Below are 14,295 nucleotides of genomic sequence, written 5' to 3'. Positions count from 1 at the left end.
CTCAAGTTAAGAGCAGAACGTACAAGAGGCAGCCCTGCAAAGAAATTAGAAGGCAGCGGGTCTCCGGGCTAGGGCTTACACCCCACTTCCAAGCTCACCTCCACCAGGTGTGGGGCCACGAGGCTCCAGCAGCGCATCACGTGGAGCAGGGGCCGCGCTTTGCTCCTCACGATCCTCAGCATGGCGTCCCCCAGGCGGTACAGGTGCAGAGCGCTTTTTTGATCCTGGGTAGACTTGACTTCGCCTGCGAGAAGGTGAGGTGAGAAAGCCCAAACTTAGGTATAGTTCAATGGACTCCAGCACAAAGAGAAGCTGAAAATCAAGGCAGTGTTCTTGGATAGTGAGACAGTTTGAGACGGCTCATTGAAGAAGGAGAGAGCCTTCTCCCCCCTCCCCTTCTTCTATAAGGGTGTTCCCCCTCCCCAACCAACCCCCCTTCCCGCCTTCCACCCTGACATTCCCCTACACTGCAGGAGGTGGGAAGGGGTGGTGGTGTCCAGCCTTGGCAGGACCAAGGGCGTCTCCAATTGGTGCCCAACAAAGCCATCCTCTGCTACATATCTTGGGTAGTGGTTTAGTCCCTGGGAGCTCTGATTGGTTGGTATTGCTGTTCTTATGGGGTTGCAAGCCCCTTCAGCCCCTTCAATCCTTTCTCTAATTCCTCCAACGGGACCCCGTTCTCAGTTCAATGGTTTGCTGCTAGCATTCACCTCTGTATCTGACATGATCTGGCTAAGCCAGGAGAGAGCCTTCTATTCAAAACCAGCAAGGTGGTTCACTCAGCAGGACCAAGACCTCTCCCTGACTCAATACTATGTTCACAGAGGAAAAAGACACAAAGCAGTGGTTTAAACTGTAAGGCTGGGGAGTCAGACTTTAGTAGCTGCACTGGAATGGGCCAAGGATTTCCTTCTAATCCCCAATGATCTCATGTATTAAAACAGTGGGTAAATATATCTACTTTTAAAACTCCCATGATCAGTACACGAATGTGATGACCCATCTCCATGCTTAGCATGGGCCCAGCACACACGGATGAGTGTTTTAAACTGTGATAATTATGATCTTTACTGTCATCTATCACACATGGTATTGGCATCAAAGGTTGGGGCTATCTCCTCCTCACTTATCAACAGTTTCTTCAGGGAAAAAAAATTACCTGGCATTGTCAGAGAGTAATCAACTGTGTCTGTCACAGAATGGAAAAGCTGGGACTGGGATGCTTTTTTGAGTTGGTAGAGGAACCCTCCCAAGGCTGTTAAGTTCAACTTATCCGTAGCACCATCAAAGAGCCTGGGGATAAACAGACATATGCTATGTAGGAACAGTTTGTCACGGGCATACGGCAGAATACACAAGGCAATCCGGTGGATGGAACTAAGAAAAGTGCTGTGACAGCACTGCAGAGAAACGGGTGGTATTTCCATAACTATTATTAACGTGAATCAGTCGGCACTAACCATGAGGTTTTGGTGCAAAGCATACTTGAAAAAAAAATAAAAGAAAAAGATCTTTGCAGCTTCCAAGGCTAGCCACTGGTGGTAAGCACTCTTAAATCATGCGGCAGGAATGTGAAAGATGACAGATTATTGCTTCGAGATATTCCTGGGCTGTGGGGAGGAGGGTGGGCCGTAAAGATCAGACATTAGGGTCACAGAGCCACAGTGAACAGTGAGGTATCTATGGTCTACTGGCCAAGCCTGCGGTAATGTAAGAGTATGGGATGCCACGGGCTGCTCAAGGGACATGGTCTCCAACGGAAATTGAATCCTGAGCCTTTTTGAAGAGCTAAACTGAGACACACTAAGTTTGAAGACAGAAATAGTTAAAATACGAGGCGTGAAAAGATATTACCTATCCTATAAATCCAGTGTTGAGAACAACTATGCACACCTAAAGCTTAACAACAAAAGTTCAAGGCCTAGTTTGAAAATGAAACAAGGATGTGAAAGGACAAAGATCGAAAATGACTGGTGAGACCACGGAAAAGAACTGAAGGTGTCTTTCCGTTTCTGTCTGTAAGTAGGCAGGCATAAATCAAAACCACAAGTCAATGCTTGACACTAGGAGTGCTGTGAGCGCTTGAAGATGTTAAGTAGTTCTGACCATTTTAGTGCGTGAAATAATTTCATATGCAATGAGTATTTTGAAGTATTTTTATCAAAATGCCATCCGCTGTCATCTGCTATCGGAGGGTCATGCATAATTAAAATTCTGTCATTTCAGGGCTGGCTAGATGGCCCAGCAGCTAAGAGCACTGGCTTATGTTTTCAGAGTCCCATGTTCAACTCCCAGCACACGGTTGCTCCTAGCCGTCTGTAGTTCCAGTTCCAGGGGATTCTGGGTAATCTTCTGCTGCCCTCGTGTACATGTGGTATAAAGACATGCATGTGGGTAAAACATCAGAATACATTTTAAAAGGATTAGAAATGATTTCTGCACATTTAGTGGCTAGGGACGCTGCTCACTTTAGAGTATTTACGTCACATGCCTGGAGCCAGGGTTCTGGTGCCACAGGTCTATAATCTTAGCAATTAGGGGTGAAGGCTAAAGAGCAAGTTCAGGGCGATCCTCAGCTACATAGCAAACTTGGGAGCAGCCTAAGACACGTGAAATTCTATCTCAAAGCAAACAAAACAGAACAAAACCTAAACAACATCAACGACAAAGCAAGAAAGGAAAGGAAAGAAAAACCCCTGGACTTTTATTCTGCTCTTGGATTCTGTCTATAAGGATCGAGGGAGGGAGGGAGGAGGGAGGGAGGGAGGGAGGGAGGAGAGAGAGAGAGAGAGAGAGAGAGAGAGAGAGAGAGAGAGGAGAAGAGAGAGAGAGAGAGAGAGAGAGAGAGAGAGAGAGACAGACAGACAGACAGACAGACAGACAGACAGACACTTTGAAGCATTTTCTGGCTCTACCATTTTAAAGTGGAATGGCTTAAAGCCAATTAGGTAACTCCACTGACTTATATTTCCTCCTCTAATAAAGTTAATAACAGTCATTGTCGGGGTGCCTGGAGTGCTGTCTGGTCTGTGTGAAGTGTCTGGGAAGGTTCTTGATATCATAACCACCAGCTAATGTTAATTTATATTATATTATTGTCTCATTATTATGGCCTGTTCATTGGAGCCTTTGAGAGGTGAGGATGCATTCTGGGCACGGGCACTGAATGTCAGCAGATGACCTCAGGCAGAGGAAGCAGAGGGGCTCAGGAACGTAGCCTACCCATCCTTTTGAGAAAACTTAATACTCCCATACAGAAAGTGAGACAAAAAGACAGAACACAACTCTCTCTCTCTCTCTCTCTCTCTCTCTCTCTCTCTCTCTCTCTCTCTCTCTCTCTCTCTCTCTCCCCCCTCCCTCCCCCCTCACACACACACATACACACACACACGCACACTGATGTGAAGGGGTCATCCAAAATAAAGATTATCAGCACACCATGCTTTGTATAAAAGAAATTCAACTAACTTTTAAAACAACAGAGTTATATTAGACACATTCTAACTTTTAAATACCGTGTTAAAATTTATTTTTGTAGCCAGTATCAATAGATGCTTAATTATAATAAATCCCCCCTTTGACTGTTATTAATAGAATTTCTTAGAACAAGTAGCAAAACCTTTTGTGTCTACTTCAAAGATATTTACATTTGCAACCCAGGTCTTTCTCAGTTGTTGGCAGGAGATGTCTGATGAAAAACACAGCACACACACAGCAGGTGCACACAGCACGCACAGCACATTCACAACACACAGCTGTACACAAGTGCATGCATGTAGACAAAACCCACACATACACATAGCATCACAGTATATACACATACACACACACACACAGACACATGTAAACAAAACCCACACATACACATAGCATACACAGTATATACACATACACACACAGACACATGTAAACAAAACCCACACATACACATAGCATACACAGTACACACACACACACACACAACACACACACACACACACAAATACAATGCATACATACATCAGACACCAGTACTCAAACACATACTAACATGCACTCTCACATGCACATTAGCATACGCACAGCACACAAGCACACACCCTGCATGGTATTCACACAGCGCACTTATACAGCACACACCAAACACATACATGCAACTACCTTACCACAAACATACTCATTATACTCATAGTTCGGTAAACCTAAGAAGTACCTCAGGATTTTTAAGAATACACAGGTCTCATGTAATGCCAATGTAATGCAATCACTCTGTTCTCTACCAAGTCAGACCACACTAAAATTTTCTTTTGAATGTTTTCAATTATTAACTAAATGCACATGTTTAATAGAAATGACAAGGAAAATAGACATCCTACCTACTTGCTTTTGTAGGTCAGTATCACTGTGCCCTACTAGGAAAGAGATGTGCTAACAAGTGTTGATTTTGGATTAAAGTAGTAAGCATACACTTTCTTAAACCTTGGAAAAGCAGTTCCAGTCACAATGATGTAGTTCGTGCGACTCCCTCTGTTTCCAAGACTGGCCTAGAACACACGGTCCTCCTGTTTTAGCTTCCTGAATGGTGGACTTTCGAATGCTTACTCCATATCTGGCTATGTATAAGAACATCTTGTTATGAGGGCATACTGATGACATGGCCCTATGATGAGGTGTATATTAACACCACCCCCATTTTGTGATAATGGATGGATAGACAAAGATTGCTTTTATGTTTTCAAGCTATATTTTAATAAGAATTTTCCAATTCAAACTGTAATGTTTAAGAGAAATTAAAATGTAATGTCCAGTAAGGAGCATGAAATGAAAAAAGAAAAGGACAGAAACAGTTAAAAATTTACAAATTAATAGGAATGACACATTTTCTTTGCTGTTTTCCATTTTGCTCCCGGGTCATAACCATTTCTTTTACTTTTGCTGTAGTAAAAAAAGACTGCAGGAGTGCGTTATACATACCCATGTACCACTTCCTGGATTCGGAAATATTTTAATAGCCAACTTATTGGATAACTAGAAGCAAGTGATTATCCTACCAGTTAGAGCATGCACACATTGTGTGAGTCAGTGGGGGAAAATAGAGTTTAACGGCTTCTGTAGAATTGACAGGCTGCTGTCAATGTCAGAGTCAGAACAGGAAGTCAGGCTGTCTGAGCCCAGCCTGTGAACGATCAGTCTGCTGGGCTAGCCACTTCCTGTCTGTCCTTTTTGTAGGAAGCCTGGGCATATCAACTATACTTTGAAGGGATAGATAAGGTGACGTGGTGTGACTGGCGATTACAAGAACCCTCAGAATCAAGACGTGTTGTCAAACATTTGAGGCAGTAGCTGATTTCCCTTCTTTACCTTAATGTGTGGCCCTTTAGACATCAACAAGTACCGTATTTCTGGGTGGGAATTTTTTTTTTTTTTAATTTCATGAGTATGACTCTGTGTGTGTGTGTGTGTGTGTGTGTGTGTGTGCTTGTGTGTTTGTGTGTGTGTGTGAGTGTGTGTGGTGTGTGTTTTTGTGGGTTTGTGTGTGTGTGTGTGTGTGTGTGTGTTTGTGGGTATGTGTGTGTGTGCTTGTGTGTGGTGTGTGTGTGTGGTATGTGTGTGTGTGTGTGTGTGTGTGTGTGTGTGGTGTGTGTGTGTGTGTGTGTGGGGTGTGTGGGTGGGGTGTGAGTGTGTGGTGTGTGAGTGTGGGGTGTGTGTGTGTGCGTGTATGTGCATGTGTGTGTGCGGTATGTGTGTGGTGTGTGTGTGTGTGTGTGTGTGTGGGGTGTGTGTGTGTGTGTGGGGTGTGTGTGTATGTGTGCGTGTGTGCAGTGTGTATGTGCATGTGTGTATGTTCGGGGTGTGCGTGTGTGTATGTGTGCATAAATCTAAACCTGACAATGGGTGTCTTCCCCAATCCTTTTTTCTCTCTTAATCCTTCTCATTCCATTATTTATTGCCGCAGTTTGTCTTACTGGATCCAGGATTTGATCATTTTTGCTAGCCTAGGTAACTGGTTTGACCTAAGGAGCCTGTCCTTGACTCCCAAGTGTTGTAACTCCAGGGAGCTACCAGGCCTGCCTGGCTTTTTATGTGAGTCCTGGGAATCTGAACTCTGATTCTCATCCTCGTGCAATAAACACTTTGTCCGCTGAGCGATCTCCACAACCCATGGTACCGGATTACGTAGCAGGGGTCACCAAAATGTAATGTATCACTTAATTCCACCTCATAACTACCCTCTGAAAATTACTTTTAAAAAAATCTTATTTTACCAATGAGGAGGTCAGACCTGATAGTAAAACCCTAGACTAAATTTCAGGTCTGGAACTCAGATATCAGAGGATGGTTCATTCAAAAAACGGTGAATGGTAGACGGAAGACAATGCTTTCAAAGATGGAAAGGGGGTGGGAGACGGCTGAGTGATATTGATTGATACTTGATATTGATTCATTGATTGATACTCACAGTAGAAAACATTTTTATCATTTTTAGTAACTGGCTAATGCATTGTTATCCCCAGGCTGATTTGGAGACCAGATAAAATTAATATAGGCGTAGCCAACATGCAGTCCCTCCTTTCGGCATCCTCAGGGTGAGCGGGCCTTGCATACCTGTCGGCCTGGGTAGAAAGACTGAGCACCACCTTGGCAGCACTGTTCCCACTCAGGCTACCTCCCCGGAAGTCTGAGGTCCGGCCGCGGCTACATTCCCGAACAAGCTCCTGGATGGTGTGGGGCTGGACCACAGGGGCCGCGTTCAGGGAAGGTCCCTGTTCCAGACTCTGCTCCTGGGATGAGCTCTTAAACTCAAGTTCCCCAAGGAGGCCCGAGCTCCCAGATGTCTTCTGCGGCTGATGGATGGTCAGAGGGGGTTGGGAGAGACCGTCGCTGAAGTGGGTGTGCTCCAGTGTGCCCACATACTCACATACCCTAGAGAGAGTCAAACAGGAAGTAAATACTGGAGCCCGGCACCACCGGCTCTACCCATCCCACAGTGAGCTAAAAGGAAATCCAGCTACCCCTGGAGTTTGCCTCAGCTTTTCTCCTCCCCTCTCATGTTTCACACTGCCGTTCCTTGCTATGTATGTTACCACTCAGAGATATAAATTTGTTTTGGGTTGGGACAGTCTTGGCATGGGTCAGGGATCCCTTAGATTCTCTCATTCATCACTGGCTGGGGGGAAAGATAGGCAGGAGAGCCCCGTTTACCTATTCCGTGTTGCTTAGTTCACTGCTTCGATAGACAGCTTATTTGAAAGATTTCCCGGAGGAATCCCGCTCTCCCTCTTTACTACGCTCTGATTAGATGAGAAGCACTTCCTAAGAAAGGACCCCAGATGAACCAAATGCCCACAGTGGACAGGCTCTGTTGACCCAGTAGAGTTCTACCCAGCTCTGATGTGTCTGATGGGATGGCTGCATACCTGTGTCCAAGTAGGGCGTGGGGTTGAGGGGGCATCCCCTAGAGTGGCGGAAACAGAACAGAGACGTGCAACTGCCAACTTCCAAAGGGTTTGTTTCTAATTGAATGCAGGATTAAGATGCTTTCTAAGGCATCCTTTATCTCAGGTAATTTAGTCGTTGTCAAAGGGCATTCCTGATAAACTATCCTGGTGTTCTATAATTAGGGAATTTATTGAATTCACCTATATCGCTTGAGTACCACCCGAGTCTCTTCCCTTTGTTTTCTTGTAAGGTCAACGCAAAGTATCTGGTCATCAGTTTCTCTCTCTCACCCCACTTCGCCCCAGACTGCTTCACCCTGGTCCTTTCACAATGCTCTCTTAGAGGTGGTTGGTGTCCGGGGGAGGTGCTGATCCTAAGGGTCTGGCTCCCTAATTGGTTCTTGATTTTGTCAATAAAGAAGGCTGGGTGCCAATTTCTGGACATAAGGTACAGGTGGGACTTTCAGGGTCCAGGAGGAAAAGGCAGACACAGGGAAAGAGAGGGGCTTTTCTGCCATGCTTTGGAACGAGAAGGAAGAAGCAGTCGTGTAGGGCCTCCCGGCAGCTGGGGCCTTCAACCTCCACTGTAGGCTGGGGGATGAGGAAGTTGGTGAGGGCTAACTGGTACAGGGTAGCTGGTAAGTTTAGGGCAGGAGGAGAAATGGAGATAATAATGTTGAAGGCATGCCTTTCCAGGCAGGAGGTTCCGTACCCAGCAATTGTGCTCGCTGGCAAGTTCTCAAGTAATAAAGCTGTCTGAGTGTTTTTCATCCGGGTAGAAAAGAGAAGCCAGGTTGGGGGATGGTTGTGGATGGATCTGGAGCTAAGCTGGGAGGGGCTGGTAACTCGGTCCAAGCCTCCAGGCTAGGGCAGTAGTGTGTTTTTAAAACTACACACAACAGGTTATTTTTATAACCTGTTTTCTACATGTTTTTCTCTTAGGAACTCAATTAGCACTTGGAGCTCTATTTGTCTTAGTGGAGTAGAACTGAACTCAGGTCTCGTTGGGTTACCATCTAACTGTTCTCTTTCCATGGGTGATCCTGCTTGTTTCCCTCTGCTCTAGCCAATGCTTGGGGAGGCACGGTTCTTGACTTGGGTTTAAGAGCCGGACTATGGAGTTGTCCCTTTGTTTTTATTTTACAGGTGCTGACTGGGACTCTCTTCACTTCCATGCCACAAGGGTCAGATTTTTTGGGGTGCTTTGCACAGATGTACTACTGTGTTCATATTTTTCTCTGTCCGCTTAAACTAGATGTCCTTAATGAGGTACTGGACATAATGATGTGTGTTATTTGGGGTCCGTTTCTTAAACTAGGAGGGACGTTAACAAGCATGCAACAGTTGAATTATTGACTCCTGAGCATACTCTAGAGTTGTACTCATGGTTGTGTTCTATCCTCCACTCAGGAAAGCAGCTTTTCCTCCATTGCTCCAAGACATCTGTCTCTCAGAGCAATGTCACCAGGTAAGTCCCAGTTCCCTGAAGGAGTTCTGCCATTCTGTTCCCCGAAACATCTTCTCTATGTTTCACTCAGAACGTATCTAACTGGTGAGTGCTCTCCTGAGATGCTGACAGACTCTGGAGTCTATACCTTCTCTACCACCCCAGACTATCCAAGGCAGGGTCTGTGCCGTCAGGGGTGGGGAATACCATCATGCACCTGAACACGTGTGGCCAGCAGTCCGGGTTGTGGCTTCCCATCTCCAGGCCTACGCTGAGGATGGCATCCATGCACAAGACGTGGGCTGTGTGCAGCCACACCCCCTGCGCCTTCCCCATCTGCTCCAGTTTCTGCTCCACTTTTAGTTTCACTGTGCCAGAAAGACATTTATTAAAATAGCGGTCTGAGTGAGGGAGACAGAAAGGGAGAGAGACAAGATGGAAATGAGAGAGTGCGTTCTCATGCAAGAGCGAAAGGGAAATGGTAGATACTTCGCTGGCTGCAAGCACCTCTTTGGCAGGTCTCCATCGTCCACATGCAAAGTCATGGTCAGACAAGTCCCCATTCACTGGTGATCCCTGCTCTGTGGCTTTAAGGTCAGAGGGACCCTGAGCTAGGTTCAGTTCCTTCCAGTCTACCCATGGATCCAGGTGTGACACAACACCGTCGTGGGTGGGCTTCATGAACTAACTCCAGCCAAACCATCTGCTTCTAGACTCTTCATCCTTCCCTGTGCACCCTAACTTATAAATAATCAAGAAGTTCTTGGCAGTGTACAGGTAAGCCTCTCTGAGACAGCTTAATATTATTTATGCCTGTCTGATGTGGTCATCTAAGAAACTGTGTGTGTATGTATGTATCTGGAGCACAGGGATGACTTCTTTTCAAGTGAAACTCATGATGTCATTTCATCCCTGGATTGCACGCTCGCATCTGTAAGCTATAAATAATACTTTTTTTTAGTGGAATAAAACGGAGTGGTGATGACTGAGGGAGAATACAAACATTGACTTAGCACATCATTTAGGCTAAATCGCAACATAAGGCAAAATGGCTGCACCACTCTGGAAGAAAGCCAGACTCGGTGGGCGACCATGCAGAGCTAATAAACAGAGAAAACTATCTTCCTGTGACTCAGCCAGCTTCATGTTATAAGGAGAAGGGTACTTGTAGGAAAACACTATCTGCCTCATGAATAGAAGACCAACTTTAGTTTGTATTTGTTTACGATTAGAACATTTTTAGCTTTGCACGTAAAGCAGGTTGTGTTTTAGGAACTGTAATAGTAAACATTTAAACATTTGAAAAATATTTATTTCATGGGTATGACTGTTTTATCTGCATGTATGTGTGTGCACATGTGCATGCAGGTTCCCTCAGAGGTCAGAAGCAGATGTAGGAGCCACACAGATGGGTGTGAGCCACCATGTAGGTGCTGAAAATGTAACTTGGGTCCTCTGGAAGAGCGACTAGTATTCTTAACAGGCGATGCAGAACTCTTTAAAGATTATGTATGCACACACATATGTGTAGGCATGCATACCTGTGCATGTGTGGAGGCCTGAGTTTGGGTGTTGTATCCCTGAGAACTATGGTTGAAGGAAAGGTTTTTGTGTTGTACCTGGCTTGTAATTTGGGAGCTAAGACCTGAGAATTCTGGTCCTTATGATCAAACAGCGAGCACGCTTAACTGCTGAGCCATCTCTCTAGACCCTAGAATTCACATTTTTGAGTAAGTTCTTGCTGTGCCACTCCAGCTGGCCTCAAATTTGTGAGCCTCTCACCTCAGTCTCTTGAGTTCCGGCATACAGATGTCCACTACAGATAGCTAACTGAAGATCTGTGTGGAGCGGATAGGTACACAATACTTAAGTAAGCTTTGACTCCTTGTTCCCCCTTTCTACTTTGCTTGTCACCAGGCTCCTAAATATTACTCAAGTTTGTGGAACAGTGACCTAAATCGCTTGTCTCTGCTAAAAATACACATGTCCCTGTGACTAGCTACTTTACATATCCATGGATAGCATCGGCGTGATTTGGAACATGCTTGCGTCTCTCCGTCAGCCTACTGCCTGCCTTGTATCTTCCGTTGCTATAGGAAAGACAGTTTCTTCCCTCGTGTCTAGATCATTAGCTTCACTGACCCTTTCCAATGTCTGCAGAGCTCAGGTTTTCCTGAGTGAAGTTTTTCGGGCCCCCTTTCGATTTGATTTGATTTTTACCCTCAGAACATTGGCCAACTTGCTGTAACCAGGGGGATCTCTACTCTGCACAGGGAGCCTGATGATGACACCCAGGAGGCTCTGCCAGGTGGGCCCCTGGCACTGTTGTTAGCAACTGACTGTACTTTCCTTGCCAGTAGTAGCCAGTGTGAATCTCTTGGAGATAGAGGAGGAAACACCATCAACACTAGGTACGTTCCCTCACTTGAAACAGACTTACGCCTGTGACCCAGAGGGATTCCCGACTGGTGGCAACAGCCTACTGTGTATCCCACATGGGAGGGGGACCAGTTGCTAGTGGTATCACCAGGTAGATCCTGGCCTGCAGCTGCTACCTTGTGCTAGGGCATCACTGGGCTCCTGGGATTCTCTTTCTTCTTTTTCTTCCTGGACACAGGAAGCAGCTGCCATTTGTGCAAGAGCTGAGGCGCAGTTAGCAGCAACCCCTTCAGAAAGACAAACAGCTACCCATTAATCATATTCTCCCGATACATACCAGAAGAACCCCTTCTAAACCATACTTTGCCCGGTGAGTTCTGGAGACCCTCCCTCAGGCTGAGAGCCAGGGATCCCCACGGGTACCTAGTGCACAGCTCAGCCGGGCAGCTTTGCGCAGCCCATCAAGGCTCATGCAGATGGCGTCCCGCTCTTTCTGGTTCTGCTCTTTGATGCCCTCAGCTCCAAGGATGAAGGCCAACCCTTTAGAGCTTCCTGCCATCCGACCAGTCAAGGGGGTTGACAGAGTATCAATCAGGTTCTTCCAGCAGCCAACCAAAATGTAACGGGCAAATGCAATACCTACAAGAAAAAGGGGGGGGGGGCGTTGGCCACTTTCCAGGGACAAAGAGAACGACACAGAAGGGCCTGATGTTCTCAGGGCCTCAGATAAGCAATTCTGAGTCACATGTAATTCTACAACAGGGAATACAATGTCTTAGATTACATTGGGTCAGGTTTCACACAGCGATCATAAATAATGAATGTGACATCACGGTCTCAGCTGGGCAATTTCATTAGCTACCTTCCCCCTAAGACGAAGTCATAATTTATTTAAGCCACCACTGACAGTTCGATTGCTGGTAACATGTGTACAGCATGTACATTTTAAGGCGAAGGCCTTACCTGCTACCGTGGAGTCATCAAGTTTCCTGCTCTGGGTGAAAGGCGACTCCATTGAAGCTGACGCCATCAACTGGCCACCAATTGCACTGCTCTCTAAGCCATCAATATCTGCCAATTAAAAGAGTACAGTCATCCCCAAATCTTCCCTTTCGGTAGAACAAATATATATATATATATATATATATATATATATATATATATATATATCATATATATATATCATATCTATATATCTCATATATAGACCAAATATATATATAGACCAAATATATATATTCAATAGCCACCATAACATTTATGTCTTTTCAACAAAAACCCATTCTATTTATTACATATGAGCCACAGAGCCACTTTTTCTGAGAATATTATAAATGCTGCTTTGTTCCCTCCATCTGCTTTTTTTTGCATTATCAGAGCATTCTTTTATATGATGTTGCATGCTTTATATTTAAAAAGATAAGGTTAAATAAGGTTAAACTGTAACCTTGCTGATGTAACCTGTACCCCTAAAAAGTATAAAAATTTCTTGTTATAGCCATTCAGGGTTGCCTTCTAGTCACTTGCCACAAGGGGTTGATTGAGGGTCGACCCATGATGCACCAGAAAAAATAAATCTCTTGCATTTGCATCAAAAAAAAAAAAGATAAGGTTAGACTCTGCCTTGGCTGTTGTCATAAAATTTACTCACTCAAGATGTTTTCATCTTTGGATCTTGCATTTATTCAAAATCACGCCATTATTACTAATCATACTCAGAGTATTCTAGTACACACACACACATGCAGCTTAAAGAGGTCTCACTGTGTGAAGCAGTCTGGTTTCAGACTTGCTAGTCTCCTGCATCTGCTTCTCAAATTCTGGATCAAAAAGAATAGACAACCATGCCAGGCTAGTCTTCTTCTTCCAGAGCTGTTTCACCAGAACTAAGGAGAATAAACCTCTTTGGTTAAGATAATTTCTATTCTAATTAAACATGCACTGATGATGATACTTTACAATGTTCAAATTGTTTTACTTTGTTTTGTTTTGTTTTGTTTTGTTTTTCTCATTTGATTGTCCGCCAACTACTCAAACCAGGAAGAAATGGTATTATTTTTCCATTTTTCAGTGATGAAATTCAGGATTTGAAGTGGAAAAAGGTATAATTTTTGAGTGGCTGGGGTAAGATCCACGTGTAAAGTAGATAAACTGGCCGAGTTCATGAGGCTGACAAAGGACAGAAGTGGATTTAGTATTCATGCTTTCTGATTGGCATTCAGGTCTCTCTCTGTGATTTAGTTCACCATGGGTTCCTAAACTATTTCTATTTTAGTTCAGGTTTTACTGCTGTGAACAGGCACCATGACCAAGGAGAGTCTTATAAAGGACAACATATATTTGGGGCTGGCTTTCAGGTTCAGAGGTTCAGTCCATTATCAAGGTTGGAGCATGGCAGCATCCAGGCAGGCATGTCGCGGGAGGAGCTGAAAGTTCTACATCTTTAGCTGAAGGCTGCTAATAGAATACTTGATTCCAGGCAACTAGGGTGAGGGTCTTAAAGCCCACACCCACAGTGCCACACCTACTCCAACAAGGCCACACCTCCTAGTAGTGCCACTCCCTGGGCTGAGCATATACAAACCATTACAACGCCCCTCGGATGTTTGCAAGAGTAAACTCCCACCTATGAAAATAGCTCTACAAACTCCTTCATATTCTGGCAAGAAGGGACTGGTCTGGGTTAAAAAAGCCTGGGTTTCTGCTTATCTCTGAACGAAGTGGACCTTTGGCCTGAGCCAGACACTTCATTCTCTGGGCACCACTTTCCTCATTATAAAATAAGCTGACCATGAGACACAACATATGAATTTGGATGCAACTGATAGAGTCAAATGAAACACAGGGAAAGGTATAAGAAAAGAGGATAGAAGTAATTTTCTCCTTAATTCCGAACGTCATCCTTGCTCCAGTCTGGCTTGATGACGTCAATACATAGTATTAAAATTTTCATTTTCATATTGGAAACCTTCCAGGCAACGCATCAAAAGTTCACAGAAGGTAGCAATTTGTATGACTGCTACCATAGAAATAGGCCAGTTTCCTGGAATC

At 44.7% G+C, this 14,295-nt stretch overlaps 1 protein-coding gene across 1 annotated transcript in view; it reads right to left on the bottom strand.

Annotated features, from left to right (window-relative positions):
* Arfgef3 (ARFGEF family member 3) overlaps positions 1-14,295 on the bottom strand; it is a 155,527-nt gene that overhangs the window by 36,704 nt on the left and 104,528 nt on the right. The window contains exons 15-21 of the mRNA XM_032894946.1: positions 12,208-12,315; positions 11,668-11,883; positions 11,421-11,531; positions 9,083-9,233; positions 6,586-6,903; positions 1,160-1,293; positions 99-244 (exon numbers count right to left, since the gene is read on the bottom strand). Of these exons, the coding sequence (XP_032750837.1) occupies positions 99-244; positions 1,160-1,293; positions 6,586-6,903; positions 9,083-9,233; positions 11,421-11,531; positions 11,668-11,883; positions 12,208-12,315 (1,184 nt within the window). The remainder of the gene's footprint in view (positions 1-98; positions 245-1,159; positions 1,294-6,585; positions 6,904-9,082; positions 9,234-11,420; positions 11,532-11,667; positions 11,884-12,207; positions 12,316-14,295) is intronic.

Source organism: Rattus rattus, chromosome 2 (genome assembly GCF_011064425.1).
Source record: "Rattus rattus isolate New Zealand chromosome 2, Rrattus_CSIRO_v1, whole genome shotgun sequence".
Taxonomy (NCBI): domain Eukaryota; kingdom Metazoa; phylum Chordata; class Mammalia; order Rodentia; family Muridae; genus Rattus; species Rattus rattus.
Note: the sequence above shows the minus strand (reverse complement) of the source record. Positions and strands in the feature narration are given on the sequence as shown.